General features: G+C 40.6%; 1 protein-coding gene across 6 annotated transcripts in view; it reads right to left on the reverse strand.

The window, feature by feature from the left end:
- PIK3CG (phosphatidylinositol-4,5-bisphosphate 3-kinase catalytic subunit gamma) overlaps positions 1-22,900 on the reverse strand; it is a 64,620-nt gene extending 41,720 nt beyond the window's left edge. For 2 of the 6 annotated variants that reach the window (XM_073652219.1, XM_073652224.1), the window contains exons 1-3: positions 22,786-22,900; positions 5,225-7,243; positions 1,058-1,123 (exon numbers count right to left, since the gene is read on the reverse strand). In XM_073652219.1, coding sequence (XP_073508320.1) covers positions 1,058-1,123; positions 5,225-7,243; positions 22,786-22,788 — 2,088 coding nt within the window. In that variant the 5' untranslated portion in view covers positions 22,789-22,900. Of the gene's footprint in view, positions 1-1,057; positions 1,124-5,224; positions 7,244-7,828; positions 7,870-15,388; positions 15,561-22,785 lie in introns of those variants that run through there. The other 4 variants (XM_073652221.1, XM_073652222.1, XM_073652220.1 and 1 more) reach the window with 4 other exon arrangements.
- Between the last annotated feature and the right edge of the window lie 501 nt (positions 22,901-23,401).

A 23,401-nucleotide genomic window follows, 5' to 3' on the forward strand; every position in this document is an offset into this window, starting at 1 on the left:
CGCAGCACTACCAATTTTTTTGCGGAAGCGCGCCGTTTTCGCCGCCATTGACTTGCATTGGAACGCATGGAATCCGCATCACTGGATCTGTACATGCGGAATCCATGTGTTTCAATGTGCGGATGGTACCCGGGTTTGGAGAAGAGGAGACTCCCCTCTGGATTCGGGTACCATAGTACCTGTAAAAAAAAGAATAAAATAAAAAATAAATATTATACTTACTATCGTGGGCACATAGCCTTAAGAGGTTTTCCATAAATGTATTTAATTATTCTGATATAACACTGATTGTGTGGCTTTCTATTGATAGAGTTTAGAGTTATAAGAAGTACTGACTGGCAGCACATAGCATCGGAGTATTCTCATTCACTACTTTCTGTAGCTTTCTTATTTAAGTGAAAGGAGAGCAATACATTCATATCCTGGTCTCCACAGGTTGCAGCAATAAAAACCATTCTTTGCTTAGAGTATGTGGGGCACCCAGACACCAAACAATCAGAATTATAACATGTCCTATTGATGAGTCATAAAATACTAATGTTGTTAAAGAAGTTGTCCACAACTTTTTCACTGATGCCCTAACCATAGGATAAGGCATCAAGGTTTGATCGGCCGGGGTCCTGCACCCGGCACCCCCGTCAATCAGCTGTTATCGGTGCGGGTGGCAGAGGCCTCCGGCTGGAAGTACTTATCTCTACTGGCCGCCACGGGGTACTGCACATCTGCCTCCTACTCAATTCAATGGGTAGTACCCCGCGGCAGCCACTACAGATGGACGGCCAAGCACCGCAAGCAAGCACTTCTGGCCGGCGGACGCCGCCACCGATAATGGTTGATCGGCGGGGGTGCCGGGTGTGGGACCCTGACAGATCAAACATTGATGCCCTATCCCACGAATAGGGCATTAATGAAAAAGTAGTGGACAACTTCTTTAAACTACCTTAGTATAAACTTATGTCTTATATCTTACAGATACATCTTATATTCTGGAGTACTGAAACACTAGTAAGCCCATTCAAAGTAAAAAAAGAATGTATTGATAAAATAAATATCTTACCCTTAATGCACGTCTCAATAAATACCTGGATAAAGCACTGTCATGATATGGCTCAAACTTAACAGCCTGTAAATGAGAAATAATAAAAAACATCTTTGTTTTATCATTTGAGATTAGACCTTGAGACGTCCTTTTTTTGCAGCCTTTTCCCTTGGCTTGTAAAAATAACATGATTTTAATTTTAATGTTTTTTTAAAGTGTTTTTGAGGCTCATCGACATTTTTTATTGTGTTTTTTTCTCTTTTAGAGCAGCTAATGAGAAAACCCAAGTAAGGGCTCTTTCAGACATCTGTTATCATCGGTCTGATATCGAACGTGACATCTTCATACATTCTTCTATTCAGCTGTCACACTTGAGACAAGAGACACGCGGCCAGTCCATGCATTGCAATCTGAGATTGGACCGATGATCACAGTCATCTAAAAGAACCCTAAGAAATCCACATATGGTGCTCCATTTGCTCTCTGTAGGACTGCTGCAGATAATAACTGAGCGATGTCTATTTTCTTCTAGTTTATAAGCAGTTGCGTAACTTGAAGCTCATGGCCTTTATTGCAAAATTTTCAACAGAGCCTCACAACTGCTGGTCTTTTATAGCAACAGCTTAAGCCTTTGTATAGAGACAGGAGGGAGACGTCAAACTATTGTACCTGATTCAGCCACAATAACCAAGGCAGGAGGATTGTGATTGCATAGACAGAAGAGGTGCCAAGCACAGTCCAGTGAAGTCCATCAAACCAGACCACACCAATTAGCATATGGCACCAGAGGATTAGAAAAGACATTTTCTTAGATATGCAGTGGAACGGGGCACTTATGAAGGGTTTGCAGTAGTGCTTTTAAAGACAACTGAAAGGTGGTGGATATACAGTGGCTTGCAAATGTATTCACCTCCCTTGGTATTTTTCGTGTTTTGCTACCTCACAACATGAAATTTCACTGTTGTTTTTTTTTTAGAGTTTGCATCAGTTCATGTAAAGAACATGTCTACAACTGTGAACATTTGGTTTTCTTTTTATTGTGAAGAAAACAACAATTCGAAAAAAAAAATCAGTGTGCATAACTATTCACCCCCATAAAGTACTTTTTAGAGCCTCTTTTTTGCAACAATTACAGCTGCAAGTTGCTTTGGATAAGTCTCTATGAGCTTTCCACACCTTACCACTGGGATTTTTGCCCACTCCTCAAGGCAAAACTACTCCAGCTCCTTCAAGTTAGATGGTTTCCTCTAGTGAACAGCAATCTTCAAGTCTGACCACAGATTCTCAATTAGATTAATGTCTGGACTTTGACTAGGCTACTTCAAAACATTTTCATGTTTCCCCTTAAACCACTTGAGTTTTGCTTTAGCAGTACGTTTTGGATCATTGTCTTGTTAGAAGGTAAACCTCCATCCCAGTCTCAAATCACTAACACACTGAAACAGATTTTGCTCAAGAATATCCCTGCATTTTGCACCATCCACCTTCCCCTCGACTCAGACCATTTTCCCTGTCCTTGCTGCCAAAAAACATCCGCACAGCATGATGCTGCCACCACCATGTTTCACTGTGGGGATGGTGTTCTTGGGGTGATGTGCTGTGTTGGTTTGGCACCAGACATAGCATTTATCTTGGTGACCAAAAAGTTCAATTTTGGTCTCATTTGACCACAGCACCTTCCTCCATACATTTGGGGAATCTTCCACATCTTTTGGCAAACTCAAAACGAGCCTTACAATTTTTTTGTATAGGTAAATGCTTCTTTCTTCCCACTCTTCCATAAAGGCCACCTCTATGGAGTGTACAGCTTATTGTGGTCTTGTGGACAGATACTCCAGTCTCTGCTTGGGAACTCTGCAGTTCATTCAGGGTTAGCTTTGGTCTCTGTGCTGCCTCTCTGATTAATGCCCTCCTTGCCCGGGCTGAGAGTTTTGGTGGGCGGCCCTCTCTTGGCAGGCTTGTTGCGGTACCATGTTCTTCCCATTTGATGATAATGGATTTGATGGTGCTCCAGGGCATCATCAGAGATTCGGATATTCTTTTATAACCCAACCCTTACTTCTACTTCTCACCAACTTTGTCCCTGACTTGTTTTCAGATCTCTTTGGTCTTCATGTTGTGGTTTGGTTAGTGGTGCCCCTAGCTTAATGGTGTTGCAGCCTTTGTGGCCAGAAAAGGTGTGTATATACTGTCAGATCATGTGACACTTAGATTGCACACAGGTGGACTTCCTTTCACTAAGCATGTGACTTATGAAGGTAATTTCTTGCACCATTAATTTTTAGGGGCTTCATAGCAAAAGAGGTGAATAGATATGCACATGCCACTTTTTAGTTATTTGATCCTATAAATTAAATTTATGCCTATATTTTTCTCACTTCACTTCACCAACTTAGACTGTGTGCTGATGCATCACACACAAATCGGATTACAAAAATATTTCAACACAGGTTGTAATGTAACAAAATAGGTAAAAGGCCAAGGGGGTGAATACTTTCGCAAGCCACTGTAGGTTATATTGGGAAAACCTGTTGAGAGGTTCCCTTTAATTATGACATTAATAAACAAAGCACCAATGTTTACATTTTCATCAAAGGTTACTAAGGAAAGTATTAAAGCAGTTCTGGAGATGTGGCACTTAGCCGGCATCTGCATGTAACTGCTGTGACTTGATTTTGCTTGATAGTTGCAGTTTAACTATGTAAAAGCCACTGTCAATCTCTGACAGCAGCATTTAAATGATGCCATTGCAAGGGCACACTGTCTCCCATCGGCCCCTTGCGACGCAATTGTGGAGAGCCGATAGGCAGCCTGGGCCTGCCAAAGGTCCCCCGTAACTGCAATCTTGGTCCTCTTGTGAAACTCAGCCACAGGCCGAGCGACATTGAAGAACTGCAATTTCACTATAAATGTGGTATTGCAATATATAGTATAAGTAATCAAACAATCAGAGGCTCAAGTTCCTAAGGGGTTTAAAAAAAAAAAAAATATATATATATATATACAACTCTAATAAATCACTCCTCCTCTTTTCTTTCTTCAAAAATAAATAATAAATAAAATAACCACGTTTTTTATTGTTGTTATAAAAAATTCCAATTGCTCAAAATATAAGTATTTGAACTATAGATTCAATGCCAAAAATAAAATAAATTTGAATGCTAGAATTGTCATTTATTGGTTGCCGCACTTCCCCCCAAAAATTACAATAAAAAGTAATAAAAATGTCATATTTACCTCAAAATGGTATAATCCCCACTCCCCCCGCTAGCTCAGGGTGCAAAAAACCAAACCTTTGTACAACTGCTTCATTGGAAATTTTTTTTTAGAAGTTACAAGTCTCAGAAAATGGTGACGCAACCAAAACGTTTTTTAAATAGTTTCTGATTTTTTTTGTTCACCAAATAATATTAAAAAAATAAAATAATAAAAAGAAATGGACAAGTTTGGCTGTAATAATACTAACCTGGAGAATATTGTTGCCAGGTAATTTTTTACCATACAATGAATGCCCTTAAAACAAACCCCAAAAAACAATGGTGTCTTTTTTTCTACAATTTCATTGCACTTTTTCCCCCATTTTTCAGTACATTGTATGATAAAATGAATGATGTCATTAAAAACTACAACTCATTCCATAAAAAAATAAGCCTTCATATAGCTATCTTGATGGAAATTAAAAAAGTTATACCTCTTGGAACAACGGGAGGTAAAAACGAGTGCGCAAAAATGAAAAATTTCCAGATCCTTAAGAGGTTAAGTTTTTTGTATTCATGTGCTGCCCATATTCAGCGATTAAAAAGGGTTAATGGAGAAGAAAAAGGTAATATCCAGCGCATTGTCCTGCATAAACAAGCCAACAGCATTTGCCACATCTGTCATAACAAATTAATAACTTCTAAAATGCTGCTTAGTTTGCATGTGCACAGCCAAAAGTACAGTAATGGGTGTGTTCTCTGCTCTCATTTACCCCATGTACTCCTGGCATCAATAAGAAGAAATATTGCTGAAGAAAGCAAATAAACAACTAAAACAAGGAAATAGCTACAAAGCAAACAGAGACAATCCAAAGTGAGATCACAAAATAAAAGAAGTCTTTGTTCATCAACCATAAATATTCCATTGTGCTCATGAAAATGAAAACCTATATTGAGGAACTAGAGAAGCAGATATGAAAAGTATTACCTGTACTAGCTGTAAAAGATAATGCAATACATCATCATCCTGTAAGCTTTCCAGTTTCTGGACCGCCATCGCTCGTACATTTTCATCAGAAAAGTTGCAGTCGAGAAGCTGAATGGTTAGCCCAACATCTAGGGAGCAGTCATCCCATGCGTCTCTTTTATTCAGCAGCTGGTACGTTTTGGCCACCATTGCTTGCTGTCCCCATTTTACAGAACTCAATAATTTTGGGTAGGCGTCTGGGTTCTTCATAACTTCATATCTAAAATGCCATAAAAGTTCTTTGTCCTCGGGAGTGAGTGGATGCAGTGGATCAGTAGATAGAATTTCTTCAAGCTGTTTTCGCAGTTGATTAGGCATTTCAGATCTTGCCCTGTCTAGTTCCGGATCTGATACTGACTTGTGTTTTGGAAGAGCTACAGGATGGCAGTATTTGTCCAGACTTATTGAAATAGCCATTGATGTGTCTTTGTCGGGGTTTGTGGCAGATGTTAGCTTATCAGCATTGATGCTGCCTTGATCCTCTCCTTTACCTGGTATTCTCCACATATGAAGAACAAACTCCCCCTGTCTTAACAAGGATCTATGATCTATTAAAAGCAGATTGACATAATATAGAAGCTGGTTTTTGAATTTTGGATCTGAGCTGGTAGAATCTGGAGACTGTATGTTAGCTTTCCCGGTGGCAGTCTGAGCTTTGCAACAAAATATCTGCAAATTTAGAAGAGCCCCTTTCGGTATATCTTTTATTTTGATATCGAATTCAAGCCATGTGTTCCACAGGACTTCTTCAGTGAAGGGCTTACATGATGTCCTCTTTTGGGAGAGCACTTGTTGTCCGTGAAGAATGTTGGCTTCTACGAAAACAATAAGCTCAGTATTTCTTGGTAAAACTGGTATATCAATCCCAATAATTTTTATTCTAAACTTTCTATTGCAATCCCAAAGCGATATAGTGAAAATCTTCTCATGGTCTTTTCCATCAATTGTAAGTTGCTCATGAAAACCCGTTACACCAGTGCAATCATCAACCAGGGGCCACTCTTCTTTCTGGACTTTGTCTTCTGAGGGGTCAGGAGGGACATCCAAGACAAAATGTATTTCATCACCATTTTTAATACACTGCCTAATGTAGTGGAAATCTTTGATTGGTGCATTCCCAATGATATACTCATCTCTCCCACAAACCCGGAAAACAAAATCCAATTCACTATGTTCCTCTGAAATGTCCAACAGTGATTTTTTCTTGGCCATTTTTGCAAAGAAGCTCTGCAGTATTACATCTGGCGTGTCATCGATGGAGACTCTGATTGTGTGGCTCGTCATACCTTTGTGTATTATTATAAAAATATTATTAGAGGAGAGTCTTTTGCTCAAATATTCTGGAAGAGGTATAGATGTGACCCAAGGGTCCATTGAATACAACCTGGGATCTCTTTTCACCAACTCAATCATTCGTGGTGTCACCAGTCTACGGCGTGTAAACTCTAGTTCATCATCGTGAACATTACTTACGTCGGTGACATCATATCCAATAAGATAATTTAATTGCTTTTGATATTCCAGTGTTTCCTCTGATGGTTTTTCTTTCTGGATAATATGAATCTTCCCGACAGTTTTTTGTAAAACCTTCCAATACACTATACAGTCCAATGTCTGTATGACCTGATGTTTGTCATAGATTTCATACCACTGGCCCTTTTTCTGATACTGCAAGAGGAACTGGTCTGGGGCAAGCCTATGGTAGAAATCACTGTTGTGGCTTTTTTCTATTGCGCTCATCCAGACCTGCGCTTTCATTTGTTCAACTGTGCAGTTACCAGCAATTTCCAACAGGATTGTATCTTGCACTTTGCTGTTTTTTTGACTGGTGGGCAAAATAAATTCTATAGGAATTGCCTCCATGGAAAAAATATTCGATGCCGCTGCTGAGTGAGGTCTCATTTTCCGCCTTCTTCGTTTATTCTCATCTCTCAGAACAACGGGCTGCTCATAACTCTCCAGTTCCATGCCAGCCGAAAGCTAAAAAAAATACAAGTATAATATATTAAAATCGATTATATTTTTGAGTATTTACAGTATTGTTAATTAAGAGACGGGCAGGTTAAAGAAAAGAATTTGATGAGTCATAGATCTTAAAATTGTAAAGGTGATAATCGTAAGATCTAAGTTTTCTGGTTAATTTTAATAGAAATATGTCGCATGCTTTCCATGCCCATTTAGATGTGGGGTTATAATATGGGGGTGGAAAGTAATATAAAGGAAGATAATGAATTAAATTATTAATTTTTAATGGTCATGACTTAATTGTTACCTTTTAATGACACAGTGTATAGATGGAACACATATGTGATGATATAAAAGAATAAATATTTCTTAGATTAGCAGCATACACAGATGTAATCAGCAATTATACTGACTGGCAAATGTAAGAAGATATGGAGGCTGTGCTAGTCAATAAGAGAGAAAAAGATGTTCTATAGTCTCTTTGCAGAATAAAATTATGGAAAGTTATCCACACACAAATGCATAGAACCATTGCGCCATGGTGACTATGGGAAAGAATTGGGATGGATTAACATGCTGCGTCTCATCTTGGCTACTTACCAGTATTAACCGATCAAGGCAGATATTGGAAAGCTGTAAAGCTGCAGTGGAAATTCAGGCCAAGAATTAAATGTGAACAGAAATATAATGCTTCAAAAGCAAAGGCGTACAATATATTTTGAACAACTCTGGACACAATGTTGTTTTTTTGCATCCTGTTTAGGTATGCCAGAAAATGTTTGGAGGTTTTCAATAAAAAATGATGTGATAAAAAAGTAAATAAAGGCGTGCACTAAGCAAACATCATTTTAGGCAGGTCAGTCACATTCCCTAATCAGACTCCATACCATTTACCCCTCTCTGTTGAATAGGTGACAGGGCACAGTGCCAGTGAGTGGCCACTGAACCTTGTATGGAGCACAGGTTTATGTAGGATTCATTTGTTTTATTTGTCCTAAGTTGTTCCATGGGAGACATCTGTCTCCTATTCATCCCGTGGGAGGGTGAGTGGCGTTTCCACAAGGAATATATAGACCTAGTGTTTTATCGAACCATGATTAAGAGCTTGGTACTATAGCTCGAAACGCGTTAAGAGGTTATGCTATCCATGTGTTCGCCTGATGCCCCTCTGTAAAGTTTTAATAATAAAGCTGATTTTTCCAAGGGAATCTGTCACCAGGTTTTCCCAATTTAAACAAAAAGCCACAACTCTTAACTGCTTTATTGTCGCAGTCCATCGACCTGTATCTAAGTCCCCAACTCACAATCAAAATACAAACGTTCAAATCACTTCCCTTTGCCCCATTAAAAATAAAACAATAAAAAAAAAGAAATACACATATTTGGTATCAGTGCGCTGGTATCACAGAAATGTCCGATCTATCAAAATCTAAAATAACTTATTCTGATCGGTAAACAGAGTAGCGAGAAACATAATTGAAACACCAGAATTACATTTTTTTGGCCGCTTCAACATTGTAATAAAATGCAATAAAACGTCCTGTGTCATCCACAGATCACCATGAATCTTATACCTGCACAGTTGAAGCACAGGCACTCCATGCTCTGTCTTACTAAGGGCAGAGAAAAGTTCTATAATGCGCCAGCGCCAACACCTATTAACCCAGAAGTGAAGTCGGGCCAGGTGCATACACAGAACGGGACTTTGCTCTGCTCCTAGTAGGGCAGAGCATTGAGTGCATGCACAGGTTGAAGCTTCAACTGCACAGGTACAAGATTAGCACCGATCTGTGAATGACATAGGACCTGTCATCCACATCAATCAAGCCAGTAGGACGGGAGTTCCAGGGATTGAGAAGGCACCGAGAAAGGAAAAAGATGGCATTGGACCAGACATGTACATCAAAGTAGTGTCCCTGCCTTGGCGTGCGAACCCACATCTTTCTCCTCATTTGATGGCTGATTTAAGCAGCCATTAATTGCCTCTAACAGCGGCAGGTGGATCGGTGCTCCGCCCATGGTTGTTAACCAGTTAAATCCTGCTATCAATCACTGTCACTTAATATATGCTGGCTGGAAGCACGTTGGCTGGAAGCACGTCACAAATCCCGGCCATCGGCGCCACTCTCATGTGATCGCAGGGTGCCGAAGGATTGTCATGACAGCTTGGGGTCTGCAGCAGACCCTCGTGGCTGTCATTACGATACTCCTGTGAACGCCAGCTCATGATGGGCGTTCATAGTGGATCGTGATTTCTGCACTGTAAAGCACAGGAGATCGGACGATCGTAGCTTCAAGTCTCCTAAGGGGACTATTGAAAACAGTAAAAAGAAAAAAAGTAAAAAAAAAATATGAAAAAAATAAAAAATCCCACAAAGTTCAAATCACCCTTTTGCTTTATTAAAAATAAATCAATTAAAAAAAATGTAAGAATACACATATTAGGTATTGCTGTGTTCATAAATGTCAGATCTATCAAAATATAAAATAAATTAATCCAATCAGTAAATAGAGTAGCGAGAAAAATAATCGAAACACCAGAATTAAGGTTTTTTGGCCGCCACAACATTGCAATAAAATGTAATAAGAGGCGATCAAAACATATCTACCCCAAATGGTATCAATAAAAACATCAACTCAGGGCGCAAAAAATAAGCCCTCACACAGCCACAGATCCCAAAAAATGAAAACGTTACGGGTCTCGGAAAAAAGGCGACCAAAATAAAATTTTCTTGTTAAATATTTCCGATTTTTTTTTTACCACCTAATTAAAAAAAAAAAAATAGACACGTTTGGTATCTGTGTACTCGTACTGACTTGGAGAATCATAATGCCAGGTCAGTTTTACCATATAGTGAACATAGTAAATATAAAAACTGAAAAACAATTGTGGAATTGCATTTTTTTTTGCTATTTCAACGCACTTGCAAATTTTTTACCCATTTTTCCAGTACACTATATGGTGAAATGAATGGTGTCATTCAAAAGTACAACTCATCCAGCCCTCATATGGCTATATGGCCAGAAAATTTAAAAAGTTATGGCTCTTGGAAGAAGAGGAGGAAAAGCCGAAAGTGAAAAAATGGAAAATCGCCGGGTAGTTGGAGGGGTTAAGCTTCAAGTTCTATAAACTATCTACCTATCTACACAAGTGATTTCTCCCCCAAAAAAAATTTTCAACAAAAATGTTACTTTTAATGTATACTGCAGTTTCTGCATTATTCAACCCCTTCATGACAAGTATCTTTAGTACTTACCAGAGCACACCCTATGGCAAAATTATGCATAGTCAAACCCATCTTATGGCCATTTTCCTGAGGAATCTTAACACATTCCTTATTGACTATTGTAAGAGAAGAGATCATTGTCTTGCACAAACAAAAAAAAACAATGCAGAGATAGCAAAGCCATTGAATCTTCCAACAGTTGGAAGCAAAGTTCAGAAGTTCAGCATTAGGCTATGGCCCCACTATCAGTATTTGGTCAGTATTTTTTCTCAGGAGTGGGAGATAAAACCAGGTGAGGAATAATCAGAGAAAAGGTATAAAAGAAACAAGTGCACCAATTCTGTATTTATCACCCACTCCTGGTTTTGGCTCCCACTCCTGAGAAAAAATACTGACCGAATACTGACCAAATACTCATAGTGGGGCCGTGGCCTTAAATGGACACTGGTTACACTTCCTGGCGGTGGCAGAAATATGAAGCTATCACCAGCTGCCACCAGACTCCTGAGAGACTGCAAAATCTGCAGCAAGGAGTCGTTGGACCTTCTAACGACAATAATCCCAAGCATTCCTTAAAGTCCACCAAGACTTGATTTCAGAAGAAGTTCTGGAAGATTCTGGAGTGGCCATCACAGTCACATGAACCACCTCAAAAATATTTTGTGGGACTTGAAGAAGGAGGTTATTATTAGTGATCTGGTAGCCATTACCTATGGGGAATAAATGAGCTAAGATTCCTTAGAAACGCTGGCAAAAGCTAGTGTTTGACTATGCATCATGTTTGCAGCAGGCCATAACAGCCACAGGGTGCTCTACTAAATACTAAAGATACTTGTCATGAAAGGGATGAATAATTTTCAGACTGCAGTATTCATTAAAAGTGGCATTTTTGTTGAATTTGGAGAAATCACTTGTTATATTAGTTGTGTTGAGCTATTTCAAGTTTGTACATTTTGCTCATACTGTTTCTGGTCTCCACCATCTGAATTGGTAAATAAAACTAGAGTACATTCACCCGAACTAACATAGCTTATGACAGATAGATTGTATGGGATACCATTAGAAGTCAGGGGTGGACATACAGCCGATGCAGCTGCACCGGGGCCCGAAGGTGGAGAGGGGCCCTTGCAGGGTGGTTAATACTGAGGGCAATCTGGCCTGTTTCTTGGATCCCGAGGCTGCAGGGGCCCATGGCTAGATTGCCCTCATCATACATGTCGGGCAGGGAGAGATATCTCCAGCTCCGCTGCTGACTGGAGGAAAATGACAATGATGGGGACGGGGAGAACAATGATGGAGGTGGGGGAGATGACAATGATGGAGGTGGGGGAGATGGCAGTGATGGGGATGGAGGAGAGCAATGATGGAGGTGGGGGAGATGACAATGATGGAGGTGGGGGAGAGTAATGATGAAGGTGGGGAGAGGACAACGATGGAGGTGGAGATGACATTGATGGAGGTGGCGGAGAGGACAACGATGGAGGTGGAGATGACACTGAAGGAGGTGGGGGGAGAGGACAATGATGGAGGTGGAGATGACATTGATGGAGGTGGGGGAGAGGACAATGATGGATATATTTTGATTGGTGAGTGGCTAATAGTATACTAATGGTCGGGTACATATCTGTATTCAGGGGTGCAGTGCGAGGGAGACTTGTTATTTTCAAGTCTGCAGTGATCATCATGACAAGACGAGTCGTGGCTGGGAGATGTCGACCAGATGGAGAAGAAGCAGCAGAAACCTGCTCTAATTAGACAAGATGTCCGCGTTAAGAGTCTGGATGTCAATATTATTCTGTATCTGCACTGTATGACTTGGAGTGATAGTTATCTGTAAAATCACTTAGGTTGCATTCTCACATTTGTGTGAAATGTCCGTGTGCTGCCAGATTTTTTTTATCGGACGGCACACGGACTCGTAGAGTTTTCTAGGTTCATTCACACATCCATGAAAATCACGGCTCTAAGAATGAGATCCGTGAGGGTCAGAGAATGTCCTATTCTCATCCGATTTTGAGGATGAGAATAGGACATACTCAATGCGTCTGTAAAAGCAGGCAGCACACTGACACTACACATGGATACAGGAATGTAGCCTTATTATGTATAGCACAGTCCTTTAGTATTTAGTGTACTCACTTATTATGTATAGCATCGTCCTTAGTTACATAGTTTCCTATTTTATTATGTATAACACCCTCCCTTATTACGTACCATCCTCTCTAGTTATATATTGTGCCGTATCTTATTATATAGCTTCCTATGCTATTATGTACAGTGCTGTCCCTTACATAGCGTATTCTTGTTATTTTATCAGTCACAGCGCCCTCTTTTATTACAAAGTCGTCTCTTGTTAGATATAAAATGACAGCTGATGGAACAGCCAGTAACCAGAAGACTGGTCCATAAGTCTCCTCCATCAGAAAAGAAGCTTTCCCTTGCTCCATCAGCCGTCATTGCATTATATATCTAACAAGAGAGGACGGTATGTAATAAAAAATAGGGCGCTATATTAACTGATATGTAAGGGACGGAGAAAATACAACTAGAAGTAATAACCAAAGAAAATATGTTTTCTGTTAAAGTGAGTAGACTAGGAACAAATGAAAACACAATCTTCAAATATACATTTTATAACGGTTACATTGTATCCTATTGAGTAAAAATATAAATTATTGTGCACAACTTTTAGACAGGTACAGAAAAAAGGAATGTCTACGGTCCGATGTCTTATTCCAGAGGAATTTATATTTTTCTTACATGTAAATGATCCTGTTCTAGGCTATGGGCCAGACACTGATTTGCATGAGAATCTGCCTCGAGGGATTATTTTAAATCAAAGGAGGTGGTTACCAGTGTGATAGGTAATGGCTGCTCTCTGCTTTCCTGATCTCACTGCAGAGCTGTGTGTGATTATACCTGACACATCTGCAGGTTCCTCTCAGCTTCCGCTTCCATCTCACAGGCAGCCAGTGTTGCAATATAGCAGAGCTGTGAGAGCTGCAGCAAATGTCTTTGTAAGGAGACACAGTTCAGTTTTACTGTTCTGTGTTAGTTACATATCACACTGGTATTGCCCCCTTTGATTTATAATAAGCACTGGAAGCAGATTCTCATGTAGATCAGTGTCCTGCCTATAGCCTGGGACAGCTCATTTACATATAAAAATAACATGGATATCTCTAGCATAAGACATGGGATACCAGATATCAAGGTGTCATTTTATTCAACTTTCTTTGAACTGCATGCTGATATAGAAGGCTTAGGAGGGTTGATCCTACTGACAGATTCACTTTAATACATTCACAACATCTGCTGTACATTTATGGAACATTGTTAGAATCTGAACGGCTCAGGAGAGTTGATGCTACTGACAGATTCCCTTAATAACTATCTTCAGTGTAAAGAAGAACAGCAAGTCCCAGAAGGAATGATATGGCCTCTACAGAACCCTGATCTCAATATGATCTAATCTATCTGGGATTACATGAAGGGAAAAAAAAATGTACACAAGCCTACAGCCACAGAAGATATGTGGTTAGTTATCCAAGATGTTTGGAACAACCTTCTTGCCGAACTACTTCAAATACTGTGTCAAAGTGTATCTAGAGGAATTGATACTGTGTTGAAGGTAAAGGGTGGTCACACCAAATATTGATGTGATTTAGATTTCTCTTTTGTTCATTCACTGTGCATTGATAATGATTACCTACTTTAGACACTCCATGTGATTGCAGACTTATGAATCTTCACATCACGCGCTATTAGGATTCTTCGGTCATGGGAGGTCATGTGACAGGTAGTACGCACTATACATACTTCCGACTAGACGTGCGTGGCCTCAATACAAATAAATTGAATGAGGAAGGGCATGTCTAATTGAAATGTGGCCGAAAGTATGCATATCATATACTTCCGGTCTGGCAGGCAGAAAAGGCAGGTATGTAAGCACTTGAGGATCCTGACAGTGCACGTTGTGAATATTCACAAGTCTGCGGTCACATACAGTGACTGCAGACTTTAGTGCCAAACCTGGACAATCCCTTTAACAATTCTATTTTTGCAAGCATTCTTACTTTGCAGCATTTTTTCCATACCTGCCAGTTTTGCACAGTACAGTATATTTCTAACGTTAATAAGTGTTCAGCAACAAAAAAAAAGCACAGAAAAACGTATCAATAAGTACAAAAAATATACATGGATTTTAGATATAAAAATTTTGTGAATTTCAATTTAGAAATTTGTGTATTACATCGGCATCAAATACGGGATTTGTGAAACTAGCCGAATATACACTTCAGTGTTTTTTTAACGGACAGCACATGGATGCAAATATCCTACACACTGTAGGTACTGAAGGTTTCAAAGGTACAGTATATTTCTAACACTAATAAGGAAGAATACAACATATTAACGCTAAGAGTGTAGGACATATGTTGATTTATAGTCATTAAACATTGAGACAATCTTAATGAGCCAAATGAAAATGAAAAATATCTTTGTTTTCTTCCCTTCTTTATGCCCACAATATATATATTTATCAATCTGGAGCTCATCATTTTTTTTTATCTTCACTTACAGTATGTAACAACTGAACCTATGCTGCATGTAGTTTAATGCGTGATGATGTTTTTATATATTCCATTCTATTTAACTAAAATATTAAAAAGATAATACTTTAATAGAAAGTTGATAAAAAAAAAAAGATTCATTAAAGTGGACAACTGGACTCCTTATGCTCCTGATACTTTGTCATCTCCTGGGAGTTATCACTGAAGATGTTGTTAGTTTTTAGGAAATATATTCCCATTTATTCTACATTAGCCTTTTTCTCTGACAGCTGTGAGAACTGTGTCACTACATGTAAGCAAAGTGAAAAGATACTGAGATTTACCCAAATCCCCTCCAAGAATGATAAACCAGAAATAATTACCTGCTTAGCTGAGAAAAGTAATGCCGCAGCAGCCTCATTTGTTTAGGGTGTCCAGACTACATGCAAGTTGTCAGAACTGCTGGCTGTCAGCCTCAGTATCTGTTCTGCTGTTTCTCGCCTTTCCCTTCTAGCTACAGAGGAAGTACTGCTGGCAACAGGAAGGAAGGCTAAACCACATTGATTATTCATTTGATTACATATTTAGAAAACTGCTGTGCACTTCCCTTAGTTACAGCAAGAATGAATAGGAGAAAGAATCAAAAGCTTTGTATGTATGAAGTATTGACTGCTTGTATGCAGTGACATATCCGAGATAACAACTGTCATCATTAGTACAATAATCTCCCGACATAGTGAGGACTCCCAGCATTTGCGTCCAATGAGCGGCTGATTTAGTTGAAGACTGACATTAGTGCTAGTTCACACTAATGTTCTGCTTTAAAAGAGAAACACTAAAGGGGCTTCTCACTTTCAATCTTCAAGAAATCACTGCTCCCCTGCTTGCCAGGAGGTAGTGAACTCCTGATGACTGGCAGTTCGGGCAGGCGACATAGCTGAGCCCCAACTGTCCACTCTCCAATGCTGCTCAATCCCTCTGCAGCAACAAAGGAACGCAGAGGAACTAGGCTATGTGCGCATGATGCGTATATGAAGCAGAAATTTCCTGAGAGTTTCTGCATTTCCTTGGTAGAAAAAACGCATGCGTTTTTCAGCGTTTTTGTACATCAATGAATGCTTTTTGGAGCTAAATAAAGTTATTTGGTGGGACATTGCTTAAACCTTGGATTACCATCAGAACTGGGATGAGTATATTGGTTCATTTAAATGATTAAAAAATGTGTCTGTTGTATTTCAAATAAAGTGTTTACTCTGTGACTGTGTGTTTATTTAAGTTTGGTCATGATAAGGTCTGATTGACACCTTGTCATCACCAAACAAAAGAGCTAGATGTCAGCTAGTCCCATTCACCCAATCTTCATTAGCATTTTTATTCATGTAATTTATGCAGCTGCTGTGAGCTGCTATTTTTAGCCTGAGAAGGTGCCATTAGGCAAACATTTTTCCTGGCCATAATTAACATCCCACAGCTGGTTCATTAGCCGGTATGTCCGCCCGATCAGCACTCAGTAGTGCTTTTGGACACAACATATTTTTGTTGCGTCCAAAACGCGGTGTTCTAATGCCGTACTTTTGTTGTCAGTAAATGTGAATCCACCGCATATAATGACACTTCAATCGGTCAAAATCTGCAGCGGAGACTGGCATGTCCGCTACAGAAATTGACATGCTGCGGGTGAGTTTGGATATGTGGCCAAGATCAGGAGCCGCTGCAGATCACCCGTGGACACTGACATGCGGTGCATCATTCAGGACCGCAGCATGTCAAATTCTCTTGTGGAGTCGCAACAAAAATTTGACCACTAGAAAGTATTGAATGCGATAAATCCGCATGGTTCAGTGAACACATGTGGATTTACCTGCGTTCAATAGAATGCAACGTTTTGGCCGTAGAAAAAAGTTGCGTCCAAAGCGCTGCTACGTCTGAATTATGGACACAGAGCCTAAATTAAAAAAAAAAATGGCGTGGGCTCTCGCGTCATTTTTATAACCAGCAGTGGGCAAGCCGACCACTGGGGGCTGATATTAGTAGCCGCGGACGGGGCCATTAGCCAACAATGTTCCCTGGCTATTAATATCAGCCCACAGGTGTTTGTTTAACCTTTACAGGGGGACATCAGAAAAAAATTGACGTGGGGTCCCCCTATAAAATATAACCAGCAAAAGCTAAACTAGACAGCTGCGGGCTGATATTAATAGCCAGGGAAGGGGTCATGGATACTAGCCCCCTCCGCAGCTATTAGTATCACCCTTCAGCAGTCCCAGAAATGGCGCATCTATAAGATGCGTCAAATCTGGTGCTTAGCCTCCACTCTTCCAACTGCCTTGTAGCGGTGGCGAGTGGGATAATGGGGTTGGAGTTCAAGTCAGCCTTGAATTGGCAGCTGACATGAAGCCCAAGTTAGTAATGGAGGGCGTCCATTACTAACCGCGTAGTAAAATGGTCCCGCTTTTTCAATAAAAGACACGGCCAGAATAAAGTATTTTAATGAAATAAAACACACGTTTTTTAATTTTTTTTTCATTGTACACCTCTGCGAAGCACTCGATCTCCTGAGAAAACCGTAAAATAACAAACAACCATATTCCTCACCTGTCTGCCGTCAACGATGCAGTCCACGTACCGCCAATGAGTGTCCCACGACGATCTGGGTCACTTCTACAACTGTGACATCAGAAATCATTGATGTCACAGCTGTAGAATACGGCACTGTATACTGACAGGGGTGTAAAATCACTCCTGTCAGTATACTTGCTGCAGAAAGTCACTGGGGTTCATCAGCTGAAGATCAGCTGATTAGCCCCGGCGAGCTCACCACCATTAGAAACCTTCTTCTGAAGGTTCCCACAGTGAGGTCACGTGAGCATCAGCTGATCGGTCACGTGACCGGTCAGCTTATCGGTGACGTCACCGCAGGTATCAGCTGATCTGTCAAAGGACTGATCAACTGATCTGTGACGTCACCGCAGGTCCTGGCAGCTCAGTATACTCTGTCTTCCCGGCGCCTGCGCAGAAGATCCCTGCTCCACAAGGATACACAGACTGCTGGAATTACCACGCCTCGCTTACCAGGTAAATTGAGCAGGCGCGGGATCCGGCACGGGAACTGCACGTCACAAGGCCCTGTGATGTGAAGGGGAGGGGGAGAATATTGAAATTAATTAAGTAGGCGGGGGTTTCTTGGCATCCTGCGGACGCCAAGCATAGGTAAATGATTTTATCAAAAGCATTTTCAAAGCATTCAGATCTCTAATATGGGACACACAGGTAAGTATAGATTCACATTTCTATCACCTGTATGCCCATATTAGAAGTCTGATAGGTCCCAGGGGATGACAGATTCCCTTTAATAAGAGTAAATGAACCCTTTAAAATAAAAGTGCTGTGAAAAGTGTTCCAAGCCAAGTCATACAGAACACATTTGGGGGGATTTATTATGCTAAGTGCACTAGAAAACTGTTTTTCATCACTTGCGCCACATTTATTACATGTTTTAGACACTTTCAGCACCTTGCACAACTAGAGGATGTGGCCTGGTAGGAAGGGGTATGGTCTAGTGGAAAGAGGCATGGTCTAAATGAGACACCGTGTACCAAAAAATGCAACAAAATTTTAGCGCAAATTTTTGGCTCAAAGAAAGAAAACTATTAGGTTGGGCGTAATATGTGCCAGGCAGTGATAATCTCCTGGTGATTAAACATTCATTGTATTGAAACAACAGCACACAGCGTAATAAGTGACACTTCGCTGAAATCTGTGTCTAAGCCCCAACCTCATGCTGTCCTCAGATTACATAGCAAAAAACTGCTGATTACCTTTAAAAAAACTGACGGCTTAGCCTTAGGTTGGGCATCGGTATAAGAATGGTGGGGTCCAGTTCTTGGTTCCCCCATTTGTCAGGTATTTTAAAGGGGATTCAGGACTCCTGTGAACAGTTTCCCCTTCACTGCTTACATTAGTCTGTACTGAAGTGGCTCCGTATTGCAGCTTCCTTTAAGGCCACGGCCCCACTGTCATATATTGTGGTGGCACGCGGCAGATAAACAGATGCACCAAATTCATTAGAGTTGCATGCCTCTTAATATATTTGGCGAAATTTACACCAGCGCACTCTTCATCACTCTACAAACCAGCATTTCTGATGAATCAGGGCCGATATCTTCTAAAAATAAAAGGTGTGCATAGTACTTATGTCTACGTCTACATGTCATATTGTTTCAAAATACTGAAAACTGAAGAGATCACAAACTTATTTAAAGAGTTAAATTAAAAAAATATTGAGTATTCATTTTATGGAGCATTTTATGAGAACAGATGCCCTGAAAAATGTAGTAGATCTTCATAATATCTAACCATAGTACTTTAGTTGCCAATCCTGAAGCCAAATCCACTTCTACAAATATGGTTTGTTTATTTGCACAGATTGTTTTGTGTGGCTCTAGTTGGAAATGCAATGGTCAGAATAAGGTCCCGGCCCCACTATCAGTATTTGGTTAGTATTCGGTCAGTATTTTTTCTCAGAAGTGGGAGACAAAACCAGGAGTGGGTGATAAATGTAGAATTGGTGACTTGTTTCTATTATACCTTTTCTCTGATTGTTCCTCACCTGGTTTTGGCTCCCACTCCTGAGAAAAAATACTGACCAAATACTGATAGTGAGGCCGTGGCCTAAGTGGCACACAGCTTCAGATCAAAGACTATTGTACAAATTCCATAAAACAAAAGTGTCACTCATGAGTTAATAATTCCTTTAATAATCTGTAAGATCCAAGGAGTCAGTTAAACAGGTGGCAACTTTTTCTGTGTGGTTCAGGCCATGTGCACACGTTGAGTATTGGGGAGTTTTTTACCTCAGTATTTGTAAATCAAGGAGAGGGTGAGAAATACAGAAGTGGTGACGTGTTTCTATTATACTTTTCATATGATTGTTCCACTCCTGATTTGGGCTTACAAATACTGAGGTAAAAAACTCACCCAATACTAAGCATGTGCACGTGGCCTTAAAGACCATTCAACACAAAATGGCCACCATCTGGGTACTGACCCTTTGCTCTAGATTTTCTTTACAGACTAAATGGGTGTTCTCTAGTGACTGTGTGATCACCTGTTTTAAAGGAAATTTGTCATGAGAAAGAAAATTATTTGGCTGCAGCCATAGTGTGAATCTGCAGGTAAATACCATTCTAAACATGTTCGGATGTCTGTGATGTAGGGAGAAAATGAAGTTACATTGTCCCCCCAGTCGCTCACTTCTCGTCAGGTGGGCCGCCGCGGGAACAGTGAACAGTCACAGATCGACCTGATCCTTTAGGCCACGGCCTCACTATCAGTATTTGGTCAGTATTTTTTCTCAGGAGTGGGAGCCAAAACCAGGAGTGGGTGATAAATGTAGAATTGGTGACTTGTTTCTATTATACCTTTTCTCTCCTCACCTGGTTTTGGCTCCCACTCCTGAGAAAAAATACTGACCGAATACTGACCAAATACTGATAGTGGGGCCGTGGCCTCACTGACATCCTGCAGAGCATGTGGCATTGTGTTCAGCAACAAAAAAACGCACAGAAAAAAGTATCAATAAGTACAAAAAATATACATGGATTTTAGATGTAAAAATTTTGTGAATTTCAGTTCAGAAATTTGTGTATTACATCGGCATCAAATACGGGATTTGTGAAACTAGCCGAATATACACTTCAGTGTTTTTTTAACGGACAGCACATGGATGCAAATATCTTATACTCTGTAGATACTGAAGGTTTCAAAAAAAATAAAAAGGCCCCAGCATTTGTGCATATAGTGTACTAAAATAATGAATTCTTGGCATTTAAGATGTCAAAAAACGCCCTAACAAAACTCACTTGGGCCTATTTTAGGCAGCGTATCCAGGCACCAAGTTGTGAATAATAAGTCCTGTAGGCTGCACATCCTGGCGCTATATATATGTTGTATATCCACTCACTGTCGAATCATGTAGAAACTTGTCTAGTATAGCGCAGGGCTTCTCCATCTCTTCTAATGGCCTTACCATTGTCCAGGGCCATGGGGCATCAGGGTGGGCAGAGCCTTGGAGAATGCAGCAGACCCACAGAAAGCACAGAGCGGTCAAAACTGCCTCCCAGGATGCACCTCATAAAACAAATGTGAGAATGGCACAGTTTTTGGAAAATTATTTTCTTCTTTCTTTTTGACTGCAAAGAGGCCCTCTTGGCCTGACGTGTATTTTTTGCACGCTTTTAGAGCAAATTGCACGCCAAAGATGCAATGTACAACGTAATTTAATTGTTCTTTTGTTTTTTATTTAATGGGAAATTGAGTTTTTTGCTGTGCAAATCCACGTGTAATCTTATATCCTGCACTTTTATTTTTTTTGAAAGGCAAATAAAAGGATATTTTAAGAGGAAACATATTCACACGATGCAGAAAAATCTGCGCTGAATCAAACCATGTTCTCATGTGCAGAAACGCTGCATTTAATTTTCACTGCATTTTTTTTTCTGCAGGTTTTTTACAGTTTTAAGCATGAAAACACAAAATAGCAATTTGCTCTGTCTTTTGCAATTTGTTGCTATTTTCTATTTATTTATTTTTTTGTGTGGATTTGACCCAGCAGGATTTACAGGTTTTTTTTTTAAATGCAGTAATGCAGAAACTGTGATTCTTTTCAGTCATTTTTTTCAGGCGCACCATAATGTATGGGGGAAAAAACATCAAAAATGTACAGTTCTGCAGTTTCCACAGTGGGCGTTTAGAGACAAGGAAACCTGAGTACAGTCTAGCAATTATTATTTGTCCAACAGTTGTTACCACGATCAATAGCATTCTACAAGCTCCACATACATTTCTATATTAATGACGTGTCCCCGCTCTGCATTCACCCAGTATAGCTCCTACTCTGTAGCGCTGTTCACACTATCAGGCTACTTTCACACGAGCGTTTCTTTGCTGTCCTTGAAAACCACTAACGGCGCTCGGGCCAATGTTATTCTATGGGATGTTCCGATGACCTTTTTTTTCATGAGCTGAATGTCCCCATGAAAAAATGGCACGATGCACTAATCTGTTCCATATTACGGATGAGACTCGCCCGTTCAATTATATGGATGAACAGAAAAATCAGATTTCATACATCCACAGAATAGCCTATCGCCTCCGATTCTTACGGAAACATTGGAATTCTTTAACTTAGGAAACTGTATTTACTCTTGTAAACTGTAATAACTGCTGATGTATAAAAAGGGACAATATACAGATAAAAAATGAGATTTTTTTTTTATACGCTCATGTGAACTTAGACTAATTCTGGCAGAAAGGGCCAGTGACTGTCTGTGCGCCTATTGGGAACATGTAGTGTTCACCATCTTGATACAGTTGGCACAATTCACACCAACGCTTTTGTACTTCAGAGTCCAAATAGCAGACCCCTTTATTGCAGATGATCCCCCATTAATGTCCCCTGCTGCCCTGTACAGGTCCCCTGAGGCCAGAGTGATTAGTGGCAGGACTGCTGCCTGCGCATGTGACTGTCACTGTCCCCACATCTCAGCTGTGTGACCACACGTGGGAGCAGATCTGCTGTCAGTGTCGGAGCCCAGTCCAAGCTGGTTGTGTCATCATCACACTGCGCCCGATCACCCCAGGAAAAGCCATTACTGCGGGGGGCAGCCGGCCTGATCCTGCCCTCACACCGAGGGCTGGCTGCTCACCACGGCTCCTCTGCACAAGGGGACAGACGGGGGCTAATGGCAGGACCACAGGCACAACCCCCACCTCCACTTACCATATTCTCCGGCAGCCGCCTCTCTGTCCTTCTTGTTTATTCTTCTCACTTCTTCCGTTGCTGTGAAGTGTGATTGTGCAGTTACTGTGCGACAATGTCGCCATCTAGTGGCACTTGTGTGCTCATGCACAGCGACATAGAAAACAAGCAGAGTTAAGGCTATGTGCCCACGTTGCATTTATGAAGCAGAAAATTTCTGCTTCATTTCTGCAAGTCCTCTCCCGGAAAAACGCATGCGGAATTCCGCACGCGTTTATCGCGCATTTTTCGCGCGTTTATCACGCGTTTTCCACATGCGGAATTGCCTTGCGTTTTTTATGCATTGGACTAAGGCAATTCCGCTTGCGGAAACGCAAAATTAAATGACATGCTGCGGATTTTTGAACGCGGCATAAACGCTGCGGAAAAATCCGCAGCATGTGCATAGAACTTGCGGAATCCCATTGGGGACCATGGGGTGCGGATATACATGCGTTTTTCAAGCGTTTACGCTGCGGAAATTCCGCAGCATATACGCTTGAAAAATGCTACGTGGGCACACAGCCTTAGGCTATGTGCCCACGATGCAGAAATGAAGCAGAAAATTTCTGCAGCATTTCTGCATCTCCCTTGCCAG

The sequence above is a fragment of the Phyllobates terribilis genome, unplaced genomic scaffold, assembly GCF_046119375.1.
Source record: "Phyllobates terribilis strain yellow unplaced genomic scaffold, ASM4611937v1 Scaffold_11__3_contigs__length_659146591, whole genome shotgun sequence".
Taxonomy (NCBI): Eukaryota; Metazoa; Chordata; class Amphibia; order Anura; family Dendrobatidae; genus Phyllobates; species Phyllobates terribilis.